General features: G+C 55.6%; 7 protein-coding genes across 7 annotated transcripts; 4 read left to right on the forward strand and 3 right to left on the reverse strand.

Moving 5' to 3' along the window:
- Positions 1-1002: 1002 nt before the first annotated feature.
- Positions 1003-3608, reverse strand: GLRG_11453 (glycosyl hydrolase family 92; the record flags this gene model as incomplete). Its single annotated transcript, XM_008102137.1, has 2 exons — positions 1003-1675; positions 1723-3608. 2 exons carry the CDS (start codon positions 3606-3608, stop codon positions 1003-1005), a joined length of 2559 nt encoding a protein of 852 aa, XP_008100328.1.
- Positions 3609-9482: 5874 nt separating this feature from the next.
- On the forward strand, positions 9483-12109 carry GLRG_11454 (sulfate permease; the record flags this gene model as incomplete). The annotated part of the gene is made up of 3 exons (XM_008102138.1): positions 9483-9756; positions 9888-11443; positions 11516-12109. 3 exons carry the CDS (start codon positions 9483-9485, stop codon positions 12107-12109), a joined length of 2424 nt encoding a protein of 807 aa, XP_008100329.1.
- Positions 12110-12709: 600 nt separating this feature from the next.
- On the forward strand, positions 12710-13402 carry GLRG_11455 (uncharacterized protein; the record flags this gene model as incomplete). Its single annotated transcript, XM_008102139.1, has 1 exon — positions 12710-13402. The coding sequence occupies one exon, from the start codon at positions 12710-12712 to the stop codon at positions 13400-13402; it is 693 nt and encodes a 230-aa protein (XP_008100330.1).
- A 1512-nt stretch (positions 13403-14914) lies between these two features.
- GLRG_11456 (uncharacterized protein) lies at positions 14915-15400 on the forward strand (the record flags this gene model as incomplete). Its single annotated transcript, XM_008102140.1, has 1 exon — positions 14915-15400. One exon carries the CDS (start codon positions 14915-14917, stop codon positions 15398-15400), a length of 486 nt encoding a protein of 161 aa, XP_008100331.1.
- Positions 15401-16083: 683 nt separating this feature from the next.
- GLRG_11457 (uncharacterized protein) lies at positions 16084-17004 on the reverse strand (the record flags this gene model as incomplete). The annotated part of the gene is made up of 1 exon (XM_008102141.1): positions 16084-17004. One exon carries the CDS (start codon positions 17002-17004, stop codon positions 16084-16086), a length of 921 nt encoding a protein of 306 aa, XP_008100332.1.
- Positions 17005-18148: 1144 nt separating this feature from the next.
- Positions 18149-18862, forward strand: GLRG_11458 (6-O-methylguanine DNA methyltransferase; the record flags this gene model as incomplete). The annotated part of the gene is made up of 3 exons (XM_008102142.1): positions 18149-18263; positions 18426-18549; positions 18706-18862. The coding sequence occupies 3 exons, from the start codon at positions 18149-18151 to the stop codon at positions 18860-18862; spliced, it is 396 nt and encodes a 131-aa protein (XP_008100333.1).
- An 866-nt stretch (positions 18863-19728) lies between these two features.
- Positions 19729-25310, reverse strand: GLRG_11459 (kinesin motor domain-containing protein; the record flags this gene model as incomplete). Its single annotated transcript, XM_008102143.1, has 3 exons — positions 19729-24563; positions 24678-25001; positions 25145-25310. 3 exons carry the CDS (start codon positions 25308-25310, stop codon positions 19729-19731), a joined length of 5325 nt encoding a protein of 1774 aa, XP_008100334.1.
- Positions 25311-25391: the final 81 nt, after the last annotated feature.

Genomic DNA, 25391 nt, shown 5'->3' on the forward strand with positions numbered 1-25391 from the left:
GAACAAAACCCAGCTCATTTCTCTTCTCCATCGTCTTCCTTTTTAATCTTAATGCAAGCTTGCTTCACGAACTTTTGTCCCGGAGTCTAATATCTGTCACTGAAACCCTATCATGGCTCCCTACCAAGGGCACTGCAATTGCGGCTCAATTAAGGTTACTCTCAGCAAAAAGCCGGAGAATGTTGTCGTCTGCCACTGGTACGAGCTTTTCCCAACAAGTCCAGAGTTTCGCTAAGTTACCCACCTACCAGCGCAAACTGCAAGCGTGCCGGCGGTCGTAAGTACATATTTGGAAACCATTTTCGTCACCTGTTTGCTGCGCTGACATCAAGTAGCCTTTTCCATGAACTTTTTTATTGACGACGGCCAATGGGAAATTGAGGATAATCAAAAAACGATGACAGAATATCTGGACCTTAAAACTGATTCTGGGAACACCGTCCATGTGAATACTAGCCATCCTCGGGAACTTCTGATCAGAGCACAAACTGACATTGAATAGCGCTTTTTCTGTCGGAAATGTGGAAGGTAAGACCACCTGTGGTTATGCACACTATTATTCAATGGCTGATGGGATAATGAAAGCCCTGTTAAGACTACAGCAAAGCCGTTCCCAGGCCAAGCTATAATCAAGGCATCCCTCTTCGATGACATCCCCACGAAGAGAAGCGATATATTCGAGCACAAGGCAATCAACTGGGGATAAAGTCGACTCAGACTGGTAATTTCTTGTCTTTGACGTCCAGGACTGTGGCATAAGGAAGGCCTCGACAGTGGGCGCGTTCAGTAAATGAGGGATGTAGAGATCCCTAGTGCGGATACGTACTTAAGCATTGAGAAGTGCAAAAGACACAAGATCAGTGTTATTATTGGGTTCCATAATTTATCTCGATCGCTGCCACTGCCTGCCTCTGCTTATGAAAAGCCTATCTAAACCACGAAAGACACACATTTTCCGCGATTTTCCACCGCGTCTCCTATCGTAACAGTTTCACGCGATATCTACACCCCCCAGTCCTTTCCTAGTTCCCCAAACTCACCCTTATATGTCGCATCTACGATTCTCGTGCGATTCGAAGGAAACGTCCTGTTGAAACCCCGGTACGCTCCAAGACTCGGGGGCAGATCCCGGACTCTTGTACCCCATTTACTCTCCCGCCGCCCCAGAGTTAGCACTAGTTCTTGGCCTTCGGTAAAGAACTTATGATCGACCCAGCTCTTCCTATAGGGTTCGCCATTCAAGGTTGCGCTCTGTATATATATATTTCGGTATGTCGGGTCAAAGTTAACATTGCGGACGCGGGCCGTGAGTCCCGTTTGCGGATGAGTAATCTCAATGCTTTCGAAGAACGGCGGAATGATCAAGTATACATCTTGTCCAGGATTAGGGAACAGGCCCATCATGGAGAATGCCAAGAAGGAACCCATGGCACCGCTGTCATCGTTTCCCGGCAAGCCCGCAGGGTCAGCGGAGAAGAATGACGGGATGTAGGAATGGGCTCTCTTCGCCGAAAGAGCCGGGCGGCCGGCGTAATGATACTGGAAGACTGTGAGGAACGCCGGTTCATTGCCGATGTAAGTAATGTTCTGATCATGCAAAAAATCGAGTCTGCGAACAAACGCATCTGGACCACCGTAGGTATCAATTAACGTTCCCTGATCGTGAGGAACGAAGCTGCACAGATTAGCCAACAGAAGACCTTCTAAGAGTGGAATACTCACAACCCATATTCCCAAAGACTGCTCTCAAAAGTTTCAGGCCCATTGTTCTGCAAAGAACAAACAGCCTGCCCGTCCAGATTGCTGCAGCTCAACGGGTCCTGGTACGCCCAGGTCTGGTTGAGGTATTTGGGTTCGAAAAAACCCCTGAATCCGGTGTCTGTCCCGTTGAAAAATGCAGATTTCTGGTCTTTTTTGTACAGGTTTTGCCAGTTGCCGCTCGACTTAAGATACTTCTCTCGGTCGGACCCTCGTCCCATTTTGTTGGCCATCTGCGCGATGCAAAAGTCGTTGTAGCTGTATTCCAGCGTTCGGGAAACACTTCGCGTGAGTGTTCCGAAACCCTTGAAGTCGAAATCCTGAATAGGTATGTATCCAAGCCTCTTCCAACTGTCCACACCTCCGCGGCCATTGACACTCCAGTCAAACGGCTCCTGCTCCGCATCTTTTAGAACAGCTTCGTAGCCCAGATTCCAATCAATACCCTCGGTGATGTTCTTCAAATAGGCATCTGCCAGTACGTTGTCTGCATTTGAGCCGCCTTGAGTGAAGCCTTTGCACAAACTCATTCGGCAATCCGGCAGCCACCCCAGGTGGGAATATGTGTCGATAAGTGATCTGACCATCTGGGCGACTGACGTTGGATCAATGATGATCAGGAATGGAATCTGCGACCGGAAAGAATCCCACAGGCAGTAAAATGAATCCCAGTACGGTTCCCTGCTCCTCCACAAAGGATTCTCTCCCGTATAATTCTGCGGGTTGATCATAGTCCTGTAGATGCCACTATAGAAGTTTCGTGCAAATGATTCGTCAACTCTCGCGGTGTTGATTTTGATGGGGCTAAGCTTTCTGCGCCAAATAGCTTTGGCCTCCACCGAAACTCGATCGAAGTTGAAGTCGGGAATCTCGTTCTGAGCATGAGAGCAGGCCCGCCTTTCACTGATGAAACTGGTGGCGACGCGTGCGATGATGGGCTTATCCGCAGACTTGAAGCGCACAAAAGCACCTCCTGGTAACGGATACCCATTGATTGATCTGGAGATGGTCAAGTTGTTGACCTCGGTGCTGGCACGGCTGTCTACGAAGATTCCGCTGTCAAGCATGTCGGCGCCGCGGAAGTCCGTACAAAAGTACAAGACGTAGCTGCCGCTTCCAAAACTAGGCTGGAAGCGGGCATTTCCCCTGATCTGTCCCGTCCTTCTGTTGACCCTGATCGAGGCGTTGTCTTGTCGTGTATCGCCCAGGTCAGTTAGATCTTGCAGGATGAGAGGCTTCCCTGCTTGTGGAAAGTTGAACCTGATGAGGGACGCCCGCTCCGTCGTTGTCATTTCGACTCTGATGCCAGTTTTCAATGTGATGTTGAACAACCCCGGTTCCGCGATTACATCTTTCTTGTCAAAATGTCCGTATTCTGCCCTCGACTTTTTCGGAAAAGCACACTCGTTGACCTCTCCGCTAGGACAAGTCGTATATGCAAACAACGGGAAATTGCCTAGCGAAGGTTGCGAGCCAGTACCGGAGTCGTGCATCGTTGAGAAGCCGGTGACCGGACTCCCATCCAAAGTAAAACCGCCTTGGTTGGAGGCGCTGTTGGTATCGGGAGAGGCTTTGGCCATTCCGTAAGGCAATGTTGCGCCGGCGAACACGTTGCCCCCATTGTCTGAGCCGATAAGAGGATCAACGTATCGCAAGGCATCAAAATCTTCCTCCGCAACGACTGAAGCCGAGTTCGTCAAGTCGGAAATGGCGGAGCTGGAGACCCAGTTGGAGGCGGCATGCACAGCTTCAGAGGCTGCATGTTGAAGTGATGGGAGATGGGTTCCTGGCATGAGAAACCAACGGAAGACAGCCAGAAGGCCGTGAATCGACCACAGCTCTTCCCACATCGTGACTCTGTTATCTCGTATTGATTGATGAAAGATACCAAGACATCATCGACTTTGCGAAACGTTTTTTACTCACTTTCCCTACATGTATTAAACGGCTTTTCAGGCGACCACGTGACAGAAGGCCAAAGCTAAATTGGCCCCAAGTCGCAGCAAGCTTTCCTTCGAGCTCTGCCGAAAACGTCCTGCACGCTCAAATAGGGCGATCATTGGATATCATGGAGTACGGGAAACAACCGTCGCTTATTACGGACCCAAACTTACCGACAAGCTTTATCAGGGAGAGTGAAAGCATTGCTTGCCCTCCTAGGTGCATTGATTTCCGTTACATCCTCGATGCCCCTCCAGCAAAGGTCGTACGCTGGAATCGGTCATGTTATTCTCCCGTTGCATGACTGAAGGTCCGCTTGGACCGCTGTCATAGCACCGTCAAGCATGCAGCTGTGGCAGAAACTTGAATGACGGGGGCGGAAGCAAACAAGTGTTCGCAAAGCCGGCCGTTTCGGGTTAGAAACACCCATTCAGTTTTGACTTTTGGGTATCTTGTCTTCTTGTTTCCTCCCAAGATGGCATCGTTTGGTTCTTGGGGTGCGCTTGACGGTTGCCACCTTGTCGTTCGCGAGAACGGTAATACACGCCCTTCCCGGTGCCGGTCGTCGTATATCTCGTTCGAGAATGTGCTAATGGAATGAGGCGGTAACAATAATGTGAAAGATGGCTGGGTCCATGGCAATATTATTGTTCAAAGGATGCGCCGTAGACGTATATCTCAACGATTAATTCAACCCAGACTTAAGCTGATTGCAAACTTTTTCATAATGGTCCCCATTGATGGTGTAGCAAATAGCTATCGTGATCATGGCTAGCTACAGCACCACGTCCGAGTATTGAATCTTGCGGAACCCACCAACCGGCAACACCGACAAAGGCATTGCTGACATGTTGTCCGAACTTTCCCAGACGTCTTGAAACCGCCGGCCCTTGTAATAGACTGCGTTTTATCATGCCGTTGTCGTCCTGCTGAGAGATGGGGGCGGTTTCTGGCCTAGGCTAAGCCTAAACTTCAAGCCCACGTCAATGACAAAAATTCAGAAACTAAAACATAGCCACGGCGTTGGAAGGTGAAGCCACAAGATCAGGCAGGTCCAGAGGCGCTGGGCTTGGCAGAAAGCAGTCAACTGCGCAGTCTCTGTGCAGTGGGCTGAAAGCTCCTTCAGGCCCCAGGGCTCGCAAATCAGTATCCTGAGTACGGACAACAGCCATGGGCGTAGTATCGAGTCTATCCAAGGCAGTTTTATAAGTGGGTAATGCAAACTAAAAACACAGAGTCGCCTACTTGGAACGGTAGTTAGCTCTGACATAGCTTTAATCGTAGTGTAATTGATCCGCTCACCAAGAAAGCTAAACGCCGTATCAATTTTGGAGAAGCTCCTTGTAGCTTTGGGGGTCGTTATTAGCTTCGGCTATTTGCTTATAAACAACCTTGCACATCCTACAACGCCACAACCCAATGTATTGCGTAGTATAGACCTGAAATCTTTTGGTAACCGGCAAGGTTAAATGTGAAGGGATTACCCTGCAACTCCAAACTTGACAGAGAGGGCTTATTTTCTTGCCACGCCCTCGGCAATAGGATGCGACTTGGAACGTCATCGGTGCTGAAGAGGGAGTTAATGAAGTTGCTCTGGGATGTAAGCCACTTCCAATCGACATCGATTCCTTCGGGCTCCTCTTCTTTTTCTGTGTAATCGTAAAAGGCCGCGATCAAAATGCATATAAGCACGCATTGGTTCGACACTGCGCTTGAATAGGCCCGAAGGGCTTTTCAATAGGCTTGTAACTTGTTGGGGAAGCCGGATGGGCACGAAAGAATCACGGCATGGCTGCCAAGATCTTCGACATTGGGCACGGGAGCATCAAGCAGTAAGAAGTGATGACCCTACTGGATGCGGTCTATGATCCGTCGTAAGATTCGACCTCGTAAAAACGTGGCGTAGCACAGATAGTCAACATCGTCGACACTCAATAGAGCTTGTACCAACTGACCAAGGAGGGGGTTCTTCGAAAAGCGAGGAGGGGTGGGGAAGCGAGGGCAACAGTTGCTCAGTGGCCGGCCGAGATTCCTCGGCCACCGGAACGGCGAACAGACTCGGACCTGGACCGACCGGCTAAGGACGGCAGATTCAGGCGACGTCCAGAGTCTCATCCAACTAGCCTCCACATGCTGGTTCCGAAATATGCTGTTCACGGATTTGCAATCTGGCCACATACGTGTACGGAGATTCCGCCCTTGTGGACCGTCATTAAGGCGTATCCGACCCTTTTCTGGGCTACTTGGCGCTGAAACAAGAGGGCCTCATCTTTATTCGCCCACTGGCGATGGCGTGCTCGCGAAGCCACCAAGGCGGCCTCGTAGCGTCCCTAAGCAACACAAACAGTCAACTCCCTCCCCCCGCGAGTACTAAGGCGCCGCTTTCTAGAACTGTGCAACCAAACGAGCGGTTACTTTGCTCATCTTGCCTGTGCAGGATGCAGTCGGCAGGACCAGAGCCATGGGATTTCCCACCAAGGGGTGTTGGCCTTCTAGTGCTTATATCTGCAGCCAGAAGCAGAGCCCAGTCTCGGCACCGAGCGGTAGCGCGCCAGCCTCTTCTGCCTCTATCTTGTCCATGTGGGGATATCCTGGTGCACATCCTGACGAACGGCTAGTATTCCCTTTGGAATTGGGGAGGAACAGGAGGGCCCTGGTGCTGCGGCGATTCTGTCGCTCTAACATGTCATAGTATCGTCAACACTCAAAGCTTCCGTGGCGACAGCTGAGATTGCGTGCCCCCCCCCCCCCGGTCGTCGTTGATAACCCCTTCAAGGAAATTTGACTCATAGTGACATCTCAGCAGTAAACGCCTCTTTCCGTGACATCTGTTGGATGTGGACGGAGAAACGGCATGAGTGTGTAGGTTAGCTGCCCGTGGAAGCGTGCATGCCTGCGGCTGTCCAGACATTTGAAGAAATCATATCTGCACTTTCCTCTTGATATCCATGATTCGCCCCTCCCTGTCCTGGGCTGCTAGTCTGGTCGGCTAAAGGTCCCGATCAAGGCGACACATGCAAGGGCGATGCGTGAGAGATATCGCATCTCCGGGACAGAGCCAGCCGAAGGTTCAATAATTAAGTGTATGGCGACATTTCTTTCAGCTTGGCCTAATAATCGCAGCGTCCTTTGAGTAATACCTGGATCGCAATGAGGAGTCCGGCGATCCATTGCGCTCTAGGCCGCTTCTGCCACGAACGATGCTCCCAGCTGTGTGGCGATTGGTGATTCTTAGCCGTACACCTAGGCAGCGCGAGTGAAGTGCTTCAACTACGCCGGCCATATCCTCGATCCAACGCAGTTCCGTACCGGGGGACCCATGCGCACACACCACATCCTAACTACGCATGATGCCGATAGACTGGACATAGTTGAGCAGGCCGTGTTCTACCCGGCGTCACTCTAAAGCACTCTCGCCGGTCAATATGCATGTCTAACCGAAGCATCTCCCGTCCCGTTCAGCTGGAACAGATGAGCGACATTACACCCCACGCCACGTACTTGATGCCTAGATAGATTCTCGTAATAGCCCCAAAGTTCCCCTGTCAAATCATGTGACAACTTGCCACTTGTGGGGAGACCAAGCATACCAAGAGCGACCATTTGAGCTGATCGTGGCCGTGAAGAAATTTCATCTTTAGCGCTGGCTGGGCGCCTTCCCGCGATGTCCAGACCGAACAAGCAACGACAAGCTCGCAGACTAAGCCTTCAGGCTTTGGCGCAGAGAACGTCAAGGCTTCTGGGCGCGGGCGCGTAAGTGCATGTAGGGAGAGAAGAATGGGGGTTGAGAGTCTCTTACTGTTGTGTGTTTGGCGCGGATGTGCGATCCCTTGGAATCGGGAGGATTGTTTAACGCTGGACTCATTTGCGCCAAGTATTGCGTGCTCAACACCATCGTCCCATATGCATCTCCAGCCCCAGTCTTTGTTTTCCTTACCTTTTTTTTTTCCCTCTCCCCAACATTACATGCCTCCATGCCTGTCGTCTCCTCACATCATCCAGGCCCCAAAAGGAATAGACAGAACAGGGACCAGCCTTCTTTGGGATATTTGGGAGGGGGCTATTTTGCCCACCCCTCCCCCGCCTGCTGGGGCTTCACAACAGATCGGGGAGCGTGGAGGAGGGGAACGGTGGTGGTAACAGTCAGCAGCACGCCAGTGAGTGACATTGTCAATTTGTTCCATCTCGGGTCTTCGGCAGGACAGATGGGTCATACGGCATCGCGGATGAACATGATAGCAGTGACCAACGAACCGCCTGGCATTTAAGCTTAATGAAAGGGTCTCCGCCCCAATGTACTGGAAAAGGGCAGAGAGATGGCGTACAAGAAGAGCCATTGTGTGTGTCTGCTGTACGGACGTAGTTGGCGGTCCTGCGGAATTGAGGAGGCTACCTAGTCGCGCCACGCGCCGCGGAGAAGTAATCTTTGGTTGATCGTTTCTCATTTCTCGGCCGCGTGCTAGCTACCTACTCACACGATATCCGACCTTCCCAAGGTCCCAGACATCCCGCAGAATCGGAACGTCCTCCTCGGTCTGGACGGCGATTAGTCTGGCCATCTACCGATCAGCCCCAGTGCCAGCCGCCGTTTTGCTGGCACATCTATCCTGGACCGACGGTGGGAGAAGCTGAAAGCGCCACAAACTGGTCATGAGAGTTGATCTTGACCTCACCAAGGTTGGAGAGGCAAAGCCAGAGAGAAAGAGGGAGTGGGAGAGAGACAGCGAGAAACAGCCTAGTCCATCAGGTGCCCCCCTCCCCCAAAAGTCTGTGTATCCTGTGCATATTACATAGCCGTGCTGTGGTAGCTAGCTACACATGGCACATGCCGAATCAGGGTCAGCCCGGCGCACGCTGAATCGGACGGCGGAAATGCTTTTCTGACCTCTCCCGCGCCCCCACGCTCGTTCAGCGTCAGCACTCGCAGCCGCCGGGCTAAGGAGTCAATGAGTGGCCCTTAATCTGATTAGCATGTGGCAACCAAGGCAGTCCTGTCCAGAGAGTGGAAGAGGAAGTGGTGCTCCCGAACATTCGCAGCATTCCACATACCTGCGCCAATACTCATACTGTTCCAGCCGACAGAAGACCCTAGTTAGCTCGTCCCAAGGTGCAAAAATGTAAGGATAGCGTAGAATCCGTGTCCCCCCTCGGGATGGCCGAATCTACCGAGAATGAGAGATGCTACGCCAGAACGTGGACCATCCCGATGAGCTGGATCGATCCCCAGAATGAAGGCGCCGGCCGGACGTGAGGCTAATTTCTCTACATGATCAAGTAAAGACCAATGAAAACCAGGCGAAGGGGTGTTGAAGGGTGTTGACCCAACGCAACGCAATCGATATTGATAATGTCGTCAGAAAAATGGCTTTCACTCGAGTTCACACCCTCCCCCCCCCCCCGGGCGGCATGCGGGAGTACGTTACCAAAAGGGCTCCAACTGAGCCCTTGGCGAGACCTGGACGATCCGAAGCCATGCTCCTTGGCGACGCGGCCAAGCTTTACTCCCAAGAGGGGATAGCATCATCACCACTCACGTCTTGTTGCCGCATATAAGGTTCCCCTACCTGACCTTGTCTTCCGTCGATTAAGTCGGTAGACTCCTGGCCCCCAGGCAGCATCTTCTTTTAATAGACACGCACGCCTCCCCCCTCCTGCGCGGTCTTCCATTCCTCCGTCATCCCTTCCTCTCAGTTGTCGTCCGGACGTCAAAGCCCAGTGCCGCCGCGGCATCCGGGATCGATCTCTTGAAGGAACATCCCTCTAAAGACGCACCCCATCCCGCCATGCCGAGCACCGTCGGACGAAGCCTGGCCAAGGGCCTCGGCATCGACGTCGACGCCCGGTACCGCAACGAGCCTACCGAGGCCGTCCAGTCCGCCGCCGCTTCCTTCCGCTCCGTCGAGCAGTACGAGGAGGAGGAGCCCACCGTCGCCGAGTTTCTCTACGCACACAGACCGACAGTCCACGGCGCGGTCGCCTACATCAAAAGCCTGTTCCCCTTCTGGTCCTGGATCTTTCACTATAACGCGACATGGCTCCTTGGCGATGTGATTGCCGGTAAGTCTCTTACCTTCATCGGACAGAACATTATGAGGCATGCGCAGTTCTCCCCCCTCAACAGCGTTGTCCTTTTATATGCATTCTGCTCCACAAGCCGAGGAGAATCGTGTCTGACAGGTCGTATGAAGGTGTAACGGTTGGTTTCGTGGTCATTCCTCAGGGCATGGCTTATGCAATCCTGGCCAAGCTGCCCCCCGAGTACGGTCTTTACACGTCGTTTGTCGGTTTCATCTTGTACTGGGCGTTCGCGACATCCAAGGACATCACCATCGGAACCGTGGCCGTCATGTCCCAGCTCGTCGGCAACATCATTTTGCGCGTGCAGGACACCCACCCGCAGTACAGCGGCCCGCAGATCTCCCAGGCGTTGGCCGTCATCGCCGGCGCCGTCCTGCTGTTCATCGGCCTAGTGCGGCTCGGCTGGGTCGTTGAGTTCATCCCGCTCGTGGCCATCACCTCCTTCATGACCGGCGCCGCCATCAGCATTGCCGCCGGCCAGGTGCCCGCCCTCCTCGGCCTACAAGGCGTTGTCACCCGCAACCCCACCTACCAGGTGATCATCGACAGCCTCAAGGCATTGCCGACCGCCCGGCTCGACGCGGCCATGGGTCTGACCGCCCTGTTCCTGCTGTACGCCATCCGTTCCTTCTGCAACTTCATGTCGAACCGCCAGCCCCATAGGAAGAAGTTCTGGTTCTTCATGTCGACCCTCCGCATGGCCTTTGTCATACTCCTCTACGTCTTGGTCAGCTGGCTCGTCAACCGTCACGTCAACTGGAGTGCCAAGAAGGCCAGATTCAAGATCCTCGGCATTGTACCCAGCGGTTTCCGGCACACCGGGGCGCCCAAAATCGATACTGGGCTCCTCTCGGCCATCGCCCCCGACCTGCCGGTGACCATCATTGTCCTCATCATTGAGCATATTGCCATCTCCAAGTCCTTTGGCAGAATCAACAACTATGTCATCAACCCTTCGCAGGAGCTGGTTGCCGTCGGCTTCACGAACCTGTTCGGGCCCTTCCTCGGCGCGTACCCCGCCACCGGCTCGTTCTCCCGAACCGCCATCAAGGCCAAGGCCGGAGTCCGCACGCCGCTCGCCGGTATCTTCACCGCCGTCATCGTCCTTCTGGCCCTGTACGCCCTGACGGCGGTTTTCTTCTACATTCCGATGGCCTCCCTAGCCGCTCTGATTATCCACGCCGTGGGTGATCTCATCACGCCGCCCAGGGTGGTGTACCAGTTCTGGGAGGTCTCTCCCCTCGAGGTCTTCATCTTCTTTGCCGGTGTTTTCCTCACCATCTTCACCAACATCGAGAACGGCATCTACCTCACAATGTGCGCCTCCGCCGCGCTCCTGCTGGTGCGTCTTGCAAAGGCCAAGGGCCACTTCCTCGGCCGCGTCAGAGTTTACCGCGCCACCAAGGATACCGCCGGCAAGGGTGTTCCGTTCAACGAAAAGGGCGAGTCGGTCGACGTCCCGTCTCGTGAGGCCTACATCCCTCTCGCGAAGGATGACGGCTCGAACCCCCACATCGACGTGGAGACCCCCTATCCCGGCGTGTTCGTCTACCGGTTCGGCGAGGGCTTCAACTACACTAACCAGGCACACTACATGGACCGCTTGGTCGAGTACATCCAGAAGAACGCCCGCCGCACGATCCTTGACCGTTACGAGAAGCTTGGCGTAAGTCGCATTGCCTTCTTACCATTAACCCTCCTCCCCAAAATTCCCTAGATATTGACGTCGGTCCTACAGGACCGCCCTTGGAACGACCCCGGCCCACGCCGCGGAGCCAAGATCGACATGGACGACCAGCGCCCCATCGTCCGGGCCGTGATCCTCGACTGCTCCGCCGTCAATAACATTGACGTGACGTCCGTCCAGGGCCTCATCGACGTGCGCAACCAGCTGGACCACTACGCCGAGCCCGAGGTCGTCGAGTGGCACTTTGCCAACGTCAACAACCGCTGGACCCGCCGGGCGCTCGCGGCCGCCGGCTTCGGCTTCCCCTCGGTCAAGGACGAGGGCAACTTTGGCCGGTGGAAGCCCATCTACAGCTTCGCGCCCGTCGACTCGGGCTCCGACCACGCGCCGCCGCAGATGGCCGCCCAGCGCAGCCGCGGCGACGAGGAGGACGCCATCGCCCCGACCAAAGGCGGCGGAGGAGGCAACGACGGTGCCGCGCAGGTGGCGGGCCGCGGGGACGGCAAGCTTGCCTCCGTCCAGGGCATGAACAGGCCGTTCTTCCACATCGACGTTGCCGCGGCCGTGGAGAGTGCCATTCTGAACGCTGAGAGCAAGAGTGAGGGCCGGGAGTCGCCGGCGAACTCGGTTTTGAAGAGTGGTTAAAGGATGAAGGGGCGGGGAAGACTATTAAAAAAAAGATTTTTAAAAAAAAATAAGAAAGACAAAGGAACACTTGGCTGTTTGTCACCATACATGGGGCGAGGACGTGGGCGCAGCGGATTTGTTCTTCGACATCCTTACATAGATACTGATACCAGAGTGATGACGATGCTCTTCTTGTTTGCATGTTTCGCTCTAGAGAGATATAGGGCTGAGCAGATGGCAAACATGACTTGTTAAATCTTATTATTGAACCACCAAGTGCAAGCATCCCCCCCCCATTCAATTGAGTTGTTTTGATCGTTATGAAAGCCCGTTTTCTTTCTCCTGTGCTTTAGAAGCTGTAAATCCGTGCATCGAGTCAATAAGGAGTCGATCTGAAACATGGGTGATGCAGCTTGGCATCCACGGTGACATTGTCGCAACGCTGTTGATCGGTCGGTCCTCTTCGGACAAAAGCTCGAGCGTCGGCGCGCCGATTTCGTCCAGAAAACTGTTTCCAGTCTCTGGTCTGCAAACTTATCATCAAAGGCTACTACTACTTTTGTCCTTGATGGCGGCCAAAAGAAAGGAAAGGAGACGAAAAGAAAAGAAAAGAAAAGCATGCGACTGTCGTCAGATTCCATACTGCGAGCCTCCCTCGTGGCGGCGGCGTGGCTCGCTTCCACCGTCCGCGCGATTCCAAAGGTCGTAGACCGCGACGATCCGCCACCGAATCCTCCGGGACTATCGCTCCAGTCCCCGATTGCGACGGCCGAGCAGGTCGAGATCACGGGGCCCAACCCGACGACGACGACGACGACGACGACGACGACAGCGTCGCCGCCGCTGCCGCAGCAGCAACAGCAGCAGCAAGACAAACCGCCGATCCCCATCACGGTCCAGCTGTTCGAGAGCTCCCCGGGCGTCAAGACGTGCCGCGGATCGGCGTTCGTCAAGATGGTGCTTCCGGCGGACGCGTCGAAGGAGCCCGCGTTCACGAGCAAGGACGGGCAGTGCTACGACCTGACCGAGACGGCGCAGTGCGGGATATTCGCTGGCAACAAGGCGGACGGGTGCGAGGCGAAGCTGTTCCGCGGGTCACGGTGCACCGAGTTTGCGAACTTGGCCGTGTTCCAGGAGGAGCTGCGGCCGGTGGGAGGCTTCTTCACGAGCATCAGCATCAAGTGCGGCATCGCGCCCGTGGAGCCCAAGCCGCTGAGCCTGGGGAACCTCGGCGGGAAGTTGCAGAAGCCGCCAGGCAAAGGGTCGACGGCGGCGGCCAGGGCAGTGGACGCAGCGATGAGGGCTGCGTAAGGGAAGGGGAGATGAGGAGGGCTCTACGGGATTTTATTTCGCATCTGGCTGGCATGGTGCTTTCTTTGGCAGGGCGTTTGGGCGTGAACATGGACATTGGAACAAAAAAGGCCCCGGTCAAGAAACCGACGCTGGGGCACCGGGACGACGGCAATTCCAGATGGACACATGTCGGTATCCGACGTGGACATCATCATCACATCGGGCAGCGCGCATATGATTTGCGGGTGATTAACGATAATGTGACTTTGACGGCACACCACCATCAACCAACCCCCCTGCGCGCCTTTTGTCCTCTACAGGAATAACGCCGGCGGTAAAATAACACACCACCACCACACCACAAACTACCCACCGTTCCTCGAGAGATACGCGCGGAGGGAGCGCCCACGATTGGGTTTAGCTGTGGCCCTAGTCACCCCGGCCCGAGCTGCTTGCTTTCCTCTCAGGTGACAGAAGCACAAAAGAAGGATGGCCAAGGAAGGGCGCCTGCTGCCCGGCTCTTCCAGGCCGGAACAAGCCTTGTGACTGGCTCGATTCCGTGGACCGGTTATGCTAGCGTCGACCAAAAACATTGACTGACGAGGATCAAACAGGAGGGGGCCACAGCCGGACCACTCTGGCTGGGGGTATTATTGGGTTGTTCGCCCGTTGATAGGTCCGTGCCCGAATAGAAAGAAGGAAAAAAGGGTGAGGCAATCAAAGCCATCATTGGGCCATCTCCAAGAGCTTGTCAACCTTGCAGCCCATTTGCAGCATTTGCCGCTGGTCTTCTGTACCTGTAGTGGTGTGGTTGCGGCGTGAGATCTATATATATATATATACGGAGGGAGTATCTATATGTATATATATATACCCGACCAAGATTTGCCCTCAACTCAGTTCATGTCTTTAGTTAAAACCAAAAACAGGACACAATTCGCGGCTCTTCAAAAAAGAGAGATAAAGTTGCGTGCGTCTCTTTGGGATCAGACAGCCCCAGCGCGGCTTTCTCCCAAAGACGAACCCGCCCCGTCCGATCTGAAGTCCCAAATGTGTCATCTCGTCTCAGGCTCTCCAACCCCTGGTACCAACCCACGAGAGGCGTAGGTACCCCCCCTCCACCCCCCCTTGCCATACCGCATATAACCACGTAAGGTTTCTCGTTCCCTCTATTTTCATTGTCTGCTGCCACTTTTACCTCGTTTTCTTGACGCAAACTTTTTGATTTCCCAATCTCTTTACTTTTTCTGCGTACATTCTTTTCACTTCTCAGTGGCCGGCCACTTTTTGACTTTTGGGTGTCGTTTATCCAGTAGGGTCGTTTTGTCGCAGTCCTCTCGTTAGTTATCCCAAGTCGTTTGTGCGTGTTGTGTGTGTTTGTATACATCCCGATATTCTACCATCATCGCCAACGACGACAAAACCCTCATCGATCGGCCCTCGACACATACACGCTCGAGTCGTACATTTCGCGACAAGATACGGAACGATATATCTATTTATCTAAAGATATATATATATAAAGACAAGATGCACGCCTTGGGTTTCGCTCGGGTCCTTTTGGCCGTCTCCGTCTTCGCCAACGCCGCCTTCGCCAAGGCCGTCGAGGTTCCCGGCATGGCCGTCGTCGTCCGCCAGGCCACGCCGGCCCAGTCTACCATCATGTCGTGCGGCGAGTACTCGCGCATCGCCAACCTTTCCACCGTCGGCGTCAACAGCACCTACCGCTCCACCTTCTTCGCCGCCTCGCCCAACGGCAACCAGTTCAACGCCGAGGTCCTCGATACCGCCATCGCCAAGCTGCCCTCCGTCATCATGGACCGCTCCCTCAACGAGGCCTGCGGCAACCTGACCGCCCTCGCCATCCGGGAGGCCGCCAACAACTTCACCATCCGCACCGTCCTCCAGTTCTCCAACATCCCCGTCCCTCAGCCCCTCGACGTTGGGACCAACATCATTTTCTGCTGCGCCGTTGCTCTGTTCTTCATGGGCGGCGTCTGGTTGACCATGCCGTAAGAGGATGATGCCATCAAAGAGTTTTTTTTTGTGTGTGTTGCAGGAAAAGAAATCGACGGGCAGTGGGGAGGGCGAGGGACGAGGACAGAGAGACATGTCAAGGTCACGGTCACTTGGGGGAAGGAGGGGATCCTAAACAAACTTAATGCCATCTCCTTTTACTACTTGGCCGAGTTGCTCTTGATTGTCTTTGAACGTGGTAACAGGACATCAGTTACGCTTAGCGTGGAGTTGGACGAACACAGCTACGATACCCAATTCGAGTCACACATCTGAAGCAGCGAATTCCGGTGCCCCTTCCCTCCGCTGTGAATGGTCTGTCGCGTGAAGAGAGAGAGAAGGGCGGATGGTGTGTCTGTCTCATTTCTCATGTCAAGCTGGTTCCGAGTGAGAAGCAATAGGTCAAGGTTTATTGCTAGTTGTTTCCATCATCCAAGACCCAACAGCGTCAAGTAATCCATCCACCCGTTCAATCTGGTCTCCATTCCAGCAGCCACACCCAGTCTCATATAATGAATGTGACAAGACGTGGAACTGAAGGTTCAGTACAAAGGTTGTTGAGACCTTCACAAGCAAAAACACTCGCACAGGTCGAATTAAAGCAACAACATCAATAAAACACCCTAGACGCGGATCGGTGTGTAAAATTCACGAGCTTCTATTTGACCGCTTTCTCGACCCTGCTACTCCTTGCCCAGAAGCCACCTCATCCCGTTGATTGTGTCCGGGCCCAAGCTCGCAGGCGAGTCGGCGGGTGCGTAAATAGACCAGCCCTGGTGGCCCCAGTTCGGCCACCTGTCCACCCTCGCCTCGACGCCGTTGTCCCGCAGCATCTTTGCGTAGACCAGCCCGTCGTCCCTCAGCGGGTCCCGGTCCCCGACCTGGATGTAGGCCCTGGGGCACTTGGGCAGCGCCGCGGGGTCGTTGACGGGAGAGTACCACGGCGACCTGACGTCCGGCTCGAGGCCGCGCTTGATGACGTCGTCGACGAGGGCGCTGGTGAAGGCCGGGCTCCACGTGGCGTTCTCCTCCCGCGACACCCACTCGGCCGCGTACTTGTCGGGGACGATCTCCTTGTCCATCAGGAGCGGGATGCCCAGCATGGTGCCGGTGACGCCGAGGCCCTCGACGCCGGACCGCTGGCCGACGACGGCGGCGATGTTGGCGCCCGCCGAGTAGCCGCCGAGCACGAAGCCCTTGGCGACGTCGGCGCCGAACCGCGCGGCGTTCTTGGAGAGCCAGACGGCCGTCTCGTACCCGTCCTTGACGGACCGCGGGAACTTGTTTTCGGGCGCCAGGCGGTAGGTGGCGTTGACGACGACGGCGCCGAACTCGAGCGCGAACTCGCGGGCCGGCCGCGTCACGGGCTCGACGCCGGCGACGATGAACCCGCCGCCGGACCACAGCAGGATCAGGGGCCGGCCTCCGCCGTTGGTCTCGTCGACGCCGCGCGGCCGGACGATCTGGAGGTCGATCCCGTAGCCGTCGGGGAGGGTCGCGACGTCGCGGAACTCCTCGAGCGAGGGGTCCAGAGGCGGGAGGGCGGCCAGGAGGCTCTGGATCAGCTGGGGCCGGGTCTCCCGAGTCTTGACGTAGGCTTCCATGTTGGAGAGAGGGAATCACAAAAAAAAAAAAAAAAAAAAACGCTGGAAAAGGCGCGCGGCGGGGTTAACTGGCGGGGGATAGTCGTCAAGGTAACGGCTGACGGCCCAAGAGTGAAGACTGGGATACACAGGTACACAACGCTACAAAAAAAAAACTGTAAGAAAACAACACGGGTTATCGTGTCAGAGTATGGTTGAAGGCGAGACGTCCCCCTTCCCTCCCTCTAATGCACAGACTCGGAACTGCTTCTCTCCCCGCCCCCGCACGACTCAGGAGTGTAGGCGGTGGGCCCGGGACGAAGTCGAGGACGCGGGGGCGTCGGCCCCAAGTCCTTTGGCCGTGATGCAATCTCGGAAGGCTGTTGTTTCTTAGCCGAGGTCGAGGTTCCGCAGCATCTCACCTACACGAAACCTCCCCCCACCCCATTGCCGCAACACTGAGTCCGGCTCTCACGGCCCGGCACTACCGGACAAGAATGCCGTGAGTCGACCCGCAAATCTCTGGGGGGGGGGGGGGGGGGGGGAAGCACTTGGTATCCTGCTCTAGGTTCCCCCTCTCTTGTCGTCACCAACGATAGTGTATCATAACAGGCAGAAAAGATAGACACCCAAGGCGGTGCAACGGGGGTGTATCCTTCATGGAAGGAAAAAAAGTGCAATGTGGAAAGGTTCGTCGAGGTACACGCGTGCTGTTGGGCGTACACATGAGCATTATATAGTGACATGTAATGAGTCTAGGTTCACCACACAATTGTGTCACCTTGAATAGGCAAGCCCAGACTTATTACATGTCACTGTACGATACCGACACTTGAGCTTTACTATCACGCCTGAGGCCAGTCAGTAAACCGGTTTCCAAAGACGTATAGGTACGATTCGTCTCTTCCAACGTCACTACCTATTATTATTCCCAATATCCGTATACCTCTCTGTAAGTAAAGGTAGATCCGACCGAGGGAGGGGGTCGCTGACCAATCAAAACCACGTCGCAAACATACATGTCCACGCCCTTTGAATATTCATGGCCTTTGCTTACATCATCAACACATCTTCATCATCATCAACATCACCAACACCCGTTCTCGTCCCCTTCCGGCCCTCGAAGCCGCATCCTCCCCCCGCCCCACACACCTCCGGACCGAAGATGCCGCGCACCGACGAGGCCGAGGCCTTCTTCCACGCCGTCTACGCCGCCGTCCAAGAGATCCCCTTCGGCAGGGTGACGACCTACGGCCACATCGCGAGGCTCATCGGAACCCGTAAGTCAATGCTCCCACTCCCGCCGCCCCTTCTCTTCTTCCCTCAACTTCACCTCCCCCATCTCACTCAACAGCCTTTGTCCCCCCCCCCATTCTCCACCCCCTTGGAAGATGAACGGCCGACGTAATGCTGAATATCTCTCTTTTCATCTTCTTTCCCAGCCGAACGCCCCCGCCAGGTAGGCATCTGCCTCAAACACCTCCCCTCCGACCCGGCGTCGCGGTTCAACAACGAGACCGTCCCGTGGCAGCGCGTCATTAACGCCAAGGGCACAATCTCGCCGCGGTACGTCACGCTCATTTCTTTTCTTTCTTTTTACCTTCCTTCTGGACACTGTTTTCCCATTAGCCAACACCGCCCTCGGTCGCTATACAAACACACACACACACCCCACCCCTCGTGTGCGCCGTCCCGGGACTAAAGCCGTGTCCCCCCTCGCAGCTCTCAACCCTCCGGCGCTCGCAGCCAGGCCGCCGCTCTCGAGGCCGAGGACGTCGAGGTCTCGCGGACCGCCATGGGCGAGTTTCACGTTGACTTTGAAATCTACGGCTGGTTTCCCGAGGTCCTTCCTTCCGAAGAGGCCAGCGGCGGGCAGTGAATCGCTCTTTGAAGTCCTAAAGGAGGAGGAGGAAGGGATATTTCGGGGGAGGGGACTGACGGTTGCCTCGTGTATCAACCGTTAACCACGCCTCACGAAACAAGAACCCCCACGCCCGGGGACATGGCACCACATCACATCACATACGCCAAGAGGAATTGAACACCCAAAATGTCCTTTTTTATTCAATCGGCCGCATCCGATGGGGGCATATAACTAGCATTAACAAAGGTAGATGGCGTCTCGTCGTTCCATGTCATCCGCCCAGAGCTGCACCCCGACGAACGCGCTTGATGTACTTCCACGCGGCATCCCTTCCCACGTGCCATTCGTCAAAGCACGCCGCCAGCCTTGCTTATTCATAAGAAACAAGTCTTCATATATGAGAAATAATTAGGATGGAAAACAAAAAAGAAGTAAAGGGGAGACTGGTGCATGGCGCATGAGCAAAAGTCGCATAGTGGTATTGAGGGGAAGAAAAACAAATGGTTCAACGTCAAGCCCTGCCAGTAGAACGACGCACGCGCGAGCCGCCCAGTGTAAGAAACTCCTGCCCGGATTTTTGGGTTTCGCCATGCGTAAGGGGAATCATTTTTTCGGCAGCATAAACATGTCGCAAGTGCAAGAAATACAGTTTCGCGAAAAGGGGGTTGGGGGTTCGTTGGGTTGGGTTGGTCAAAGTTGAGAAGAGACAAAGAAAAAGAAAAAAGACGTAAAAAAAAAAGGGTAGTAGGTAAAAGAGGCATAATAAACCTCATCGCCTCGTGATGCTTGGAAGAATACGCAAGATGCAAATCTCACGCGGCGAACGAGCCCAATCGGACGCGGGCCTTGCGAGACGTGAGGCCCCGGCAACAAGGCCTCGACTAGAAACAGTTGAGGGAGCCCTTCTTCTTCTTCTTGGAAAGGGCGTTCATGCGCTCCTCCAGGAGACGCTGTTGCGCCTCGGCGGCCTGGCGCTTCTTGCGCTCCTCTTCGACGGCGTGCAAGCTCCAGCGGTTGTCGGGCTGCGGCGTGGGTGCAGGACGGTCCTTGAGTTCCTTGATCTCCATCTCCAGCTCCGTGCAGCGCTTGCGCCAAGCATCACCATCGGCCTTGACCTTGTTGGATTGGCGCTCAAGATCCGTGAGAGCCTCCTCCAGGGTTTGTGTGAGTTGCTTCTCGGCCTGGAGGTGCTTCTCGATGGTGCGGATACGGGCCTCCTGGTCTTCTTGGATGTGGTTGATTGAGCCCATGTTATCCTTGCTACCGGGTCGTCCGGCCTGGGTGGGTGTGTTCGGCACAGTGCCGTTGGGGCCCGAGGCGTTGTTGCCGCCGCCCGGCAGAGGGGGCAAAGGAATGGCCGGCGGCGGTGACGGCAGCGACGACACCGAAGCGCTCTTGCGAAGCGGCGAGTTGGCGGAATCCGGATGTTGAACCTGACCAAAGTTCGAAGCCTCGTCGATCCTGGCCTGTGACCTGTTAGCGTCCCGGCTTCCACTCGGGCCCGTGTTCTCGGCAAGACTGACCTGAAGGGCTGCGTATTCGGCTCTGAGCGAGTCCAGTTCGCTCTCGGCTCTGGACTTGGCGGCCTGGGCTTCTTCGATCTGCACGTTGCGCTCCGTCTGCAATGTTGAGAGACGGTTGTTGGTCATCTGGACCTCGTCAAAGTTGCTCTGAAGTTGGTCTTCGAGCTCCTCCACCAGGCGAGAGTTCTTCTTGTTCCGGCTCTCCAGGTCTGTGATCTTCTTACGGATGGCAGACAACTGGGCGGGTAGAGGAACGGGGCTCGCCACAGCGTCGCCTTCAGCAATAAGGATATCCGACAGGGTCGACTTGGCTTGCTCCAGCTCCCTCAAAAGGTTGTCGTTGATTGCCGACAGTTCAATAACGTGCTGCTCCACCTCGCCATACCTCTTCCGCGTCTCGCCGAGCGCCTTTTGGTCGGCAATTAGGACGCCGATGCGCTGGGTGAGCTTCTCGATGCTAACATCCTTGCCAAGGGCGTATGCTACTTGGGTAGCGACCTTCATGAGGTCTTCGCGGGCATCGTTTAGCTCGCCCTCGAGGGCTCTGATGTTCTCGGCGTGCTCGTTGAGGAGAACAGCGACCTGCTCCTCGTATCCCTTCTGCTCGGCCTGCCTCACCTCCTCCACCTCTCGAGCATGGTTCTCCTGCAGCAACTTCATGCTCTCTTGGTGGGTCTTGAGAGCCTGCTCGTGAGCCGCGATCTGGTTCTCGAGGTTGGTGATCAGACTGTGTTGCGTCTTGGCTTGAGTCTCGTGCAGGTCGCGAGCCCTGATGGCTTCCTCGAGCTCCGCTTTGGTGGCGGCGTGTGCAGCCTCCAGGTCGGACACCTTGCCGGCATTGGTGCTGATGGCCAGCTTGTATTCGTCAATTTCTTCACGGAGAGACTTGAGAAGCGTCTCGTGCTTTGCCCCGACGTCCTTGATCCCCTCAGCATCGGGTGCGGAAGACTGCTCGGCCACTTTGGCGTTCAACGACCTGATTTCGGATTCAAGCTCCTCAATGGTCATCTTCATCTTTGCCTCCGTCTCCTGCAAGGTGTCGAGAGCGTTCTGGTGCTTTGCTTCCCACGTGCTCAGTTCGGTCTGAAGCTCCGTGATCTTTTTGTCGTTGTCTACGGCCGCCTGCGAAGTCTCCGTCACCTCAGTAGTTGCTGCCGGTACGTCGGCAACGGCACCGGCCGCGGCACTTGCGGCAAGAGTCTCGGTGGTAACGTCTTCTTTGCGCGTCCTGTTGAGGGTAGCGCGGAGGCTCTCGAGCTCGGCCGAGAGCTTCTTCTCGGTTGCCTCGTGGGATTCTCTCATCGCCGCCATCTGCTGTTCGTTCACCTCAAGCTGGTTCTTCAGATTGGACACCATTGACATGTCCATCGGCGAGGCCTTCAAACTAGACCTCTCGCGAGTGAGACCGGAAATGAGGGCCATCTTGGTTTCCATCTCCTTCTTGGTAGACGCAACGTCGGCTTCAAGCTCTTGGATCCGCTCCGACCGAGCATGCAACTCATGCATGGCAGCGTTCAAGTTCAGCTCAAAGTTCTGCATTACATCAGGCTGCCCTTCGAAATTTTCTGCTGCGATGTTACGGAGCGAGGCGAAAGATCGATGAGCACGGTCAATGATCATAACATTCTGGCTGGACTTGCGGCGGATGACAGGCTGGCTGGCCCTTGGGGAAGATACATCCAAGGCTTTGGCCTGTGCGACCTCGGTCTTGAGCTCCTCAAGCATGTCGAGAGCCTCGTGGTGCTTCTGTTCGAGCTGGATGTATCTCTCGGCCAGCTCCTTCTCCGCGCCTTCCTTCTCAGCCGCGAGCATCCTGAATCTCTCCACTTCCGTGGCCAGCAGGTCTTGATGAAGGAGATCTTCGGTTGACGAGGGTTTGGCAGTACCCGTCGTCTCGGCATCGGATGGGTCAATCATGGCGGGCGAGTCCAGCGCGGAAGACAGCTCGGAAGAAAGAGAGCGAGACGAGAACGGACCACCATCCTTCATGCCGCTAGACCTGGCATCGGAGAAGAATGAAGGGGGCCTGGTCCGGGTCGGGGAAGTGACAGACATCATTGAGTCTCGCACTTTGCGCTCGGGGTGGCGGGACTCGTCAATGGTATCCTGGAGATCCGCCAAGGTGCGTAGGGCCTCCTCGTACTTGGCGTGCAACAAGTCGTACTCGTTGACGGTGGTCTCGTGCTCGACACGCAGATCGATGAGCTCTTGCGTGACGTTCTCCAGTTTGTCTTGGACAAACTTGGACTGGGCAGGGCTCGGTGGCGGAAAGTCATACTTGTCGGGCACAAGGTTCCGCTCCCTCGCAAGGGTCGTCTCGGCATCGGTGTCGTTGCCGCCTTGCTTGTCGACACGCGCAGAGTGGGCTGCCTCGGCTGTGGCTGCGGCCTCTCCTTCCACGTTCTCGGGGATCACATCGTTTTGGCTCATCCGGCTGATCCGCGACAGTGACTGGTTTCGAGCATGGTCGCCGTTGGCTCGTACGACGCCGTTCGAGGTCTCCGTGACGGGCTCGGGCACCTTGCTGTCTCCCTGAATGTGATCCAACTCGTGGAGAAGAGAGTCGAGCTTTCCGAGACTGCGCTGGCGCTCGATGACCTGTTCCAATCGATCAATTTCGCGCTGCATCAGCTCGGCGTCCTGGTCCGCTTCGGCAAGTCGCTCTTCCAGGGTGGAGATGTAGTCTTCGCAGGACGCCTCATTCTCTCTAACCCGCGCGATCTCCTTGCGCAGCTCCATGACAATGGTCGCGTTCTTCTCCTCCCCGGAAGTGTGGCCGTCGAGTTTGCTCTCCAGGTCGTGGAGGTAATTTTCGGTGCTCGCCTCACGATCCATGAGCTTCTGCAACCGCGCCTGCAGCTGGGTGTTGATGGTTTCAACGTAGGTGCACTTGGTCTCCTTCTCCAAAAGGCTTGCCTCAGTACTGGCCAACGTTCCGCGCGTGCTGGACAGAGATTGTTCGAGTGTCTGGATCGTCTTTTCGTATTCGAGCACGACTTGTTCGACTGCTGCGGCAAACGAATTGGAACGGTTCAGTCGCTCAGTTGCGGTGTCGTCCATGGACTCTTCGTGCTGGTCGTTCTCGGCGGCCTCGTTATCACGGGCCCTGGCCATCTCGGCAATAAGCTTTGCGTGGCGTTGGCTGAGCGTCGTGTAGTTTTCCTGAGCGTCCAACAGCTGATTTTGCAGTTCGTGCTCGCGTTCGTAGTGGCGCTCGGACCGGTCGCCGGTAGAGGCCATGCGCCGCTCGCCTCCTCCTCGCTCCGCGCTGCGGACTTGTTCCCGCAGGAAAGCAACCTCGGCCTTCAGACGATCAATAATGGCCTGTTTGTCACCCTCCTCCACCTGCTGAATCCTCGGTTTGCTCTGAATGGCCCGGGCTCTCTGGGCGTATTGGACAGTGTTCAACGTTTCGCTCAGATGGAACTCGGCCGGCGTCACGCAGGCAATCATGTAGGTGATGGCGTTTCCGCCAAGCGAGTCCTGAAGCAGGCGGGTCAGCCTGGAGTCGCGGTACGAGACGTGGGATCCGGGCTGTCGTGAAGACAGTTGCGAGATGACCTTGCCGAGCGCGGCGAGACCGGCGTTGATGGAAATGCCTTCCTTGGCACGCTCGCCTTGTGCGCCGGTGTTTTTGAGCCGTTCACTGCCCGCCAGGTCGACAAAGTGGAGCTTGCTGTCGGTGGTGACCCAGGTCTCGGACCCCGTCATAGCTTCGATAGGCACCGAGAAACGCTTGTCGCCGCCGTTTGAGCCATGAAGTCCGCTCTTCCGCTGCACCAAGTTGAGGCTGAAGACGGCATGGGACCGGGAAGACCTCGCATTGATTGCCGTTGCATCTGTTTGCCGGAGGGTCGAGCCAAATTCCAGTGCATTCATCAAATCATCCACCGAGTTGATCTCGACCTGTCGCAGGCCGGTCAGGATAATGTTACCCTTGACATCTTCGCGGATGGTGACGGCGCTGCGCTCGTTTTGAGGCACGTGGTCGGGGACGAGGAGGTCGCGCAGCTGCTCGTTGTAGATTTCGAGGTAAGTTGCCTTGAGCGACCAGTTCTTGTCGGCCGACGGTTGAGACGCATGCGAGGAATATCGGGCGGGCGTTCTAAGATGCGACATGGAGCCCCGGTTCGTTGGTTTCTTCGTCCCGTCTAGCATTTCAAACAAGGCCGTCGCCGCTCTTGGGATAACACCTAGAGGTTAAATCATCAGCCAACGGGCCCACCCAGAGCCGAGCTCGGTCACCGATTCTGAAAGAAACCAGGAGGAAAAACAAGAGGGAGCGATGTAGTCGTGGTGCAACTTACCCATCATTTCGACGTCACCCTGCTCGCTGGGGCCGGATGTGCCCATTGTATAAGACTTTCCGGCTCCCGACTGGCCGTAAGCCAGTAGAGAGACGTTGTAACCCTGGATGAAGGCAGTGACGCAGTCATTGAGGTAATCCCATACCCCCTCCTGGTCGACGTCTGAACCGAAGACACGGTCAAATACGAAAAGCTTCTTTCCTTGCGGTGAGTCGATGGCTAAGCTCGTATCAGACGTGACTTGGACCATGGATCGCTGGAACCGCTGAGGGATCAAATCATAGCCAGGATCGTTCGGGTTAAGGGGCGGTCGGACGCGCACGGCTGGTTGAAAAGAATATGGGCAGTTAGCGGTGCATTGTCCAACGACGACGGAGGGGGGGGGAGCAAGACAAGGAGAGTAGACAAGAAGAGTTGTCGCGGGAGGGCGAGGGGACAGGGACGACGGCGAGGGTTCTTCAACTTACCGACTTTGACCGCGGTTCGGATATCTTCATCAGAGGCTTTGCTTCCACCACCTTGCCTGCTCGTCGTGCTCATGCGGCTGTTGCTTCGTGGGGAGGGTCGCACCATTGCGCTCATCGGTCTTTGGGTCAGATGATTCCCAGGAGAGGCTGGCGGCGAGCTGGCCATGGTAGAAGTAAGTAGCGGAGAGGCACCTCGGATGGGGCTCGCGGAGGGAAGGGGCACCGCCTTGTATTAGGATAATGGCGC

Source organism: Colletotrichum graminicola (genome assembly GCF_000149035.1).
Source record: "Colletotrichum graminicola M1.001 genomic scaffold supercont1.88, whole genome shotgun sequence".
NCBI classification, from domain to species: Eukaryota; Fungi; Ascomycota; class Sordariomycetes; order Glomerellales; family Glomerellaceae; genus Colletotrichum; species Colletotrichum graminicola.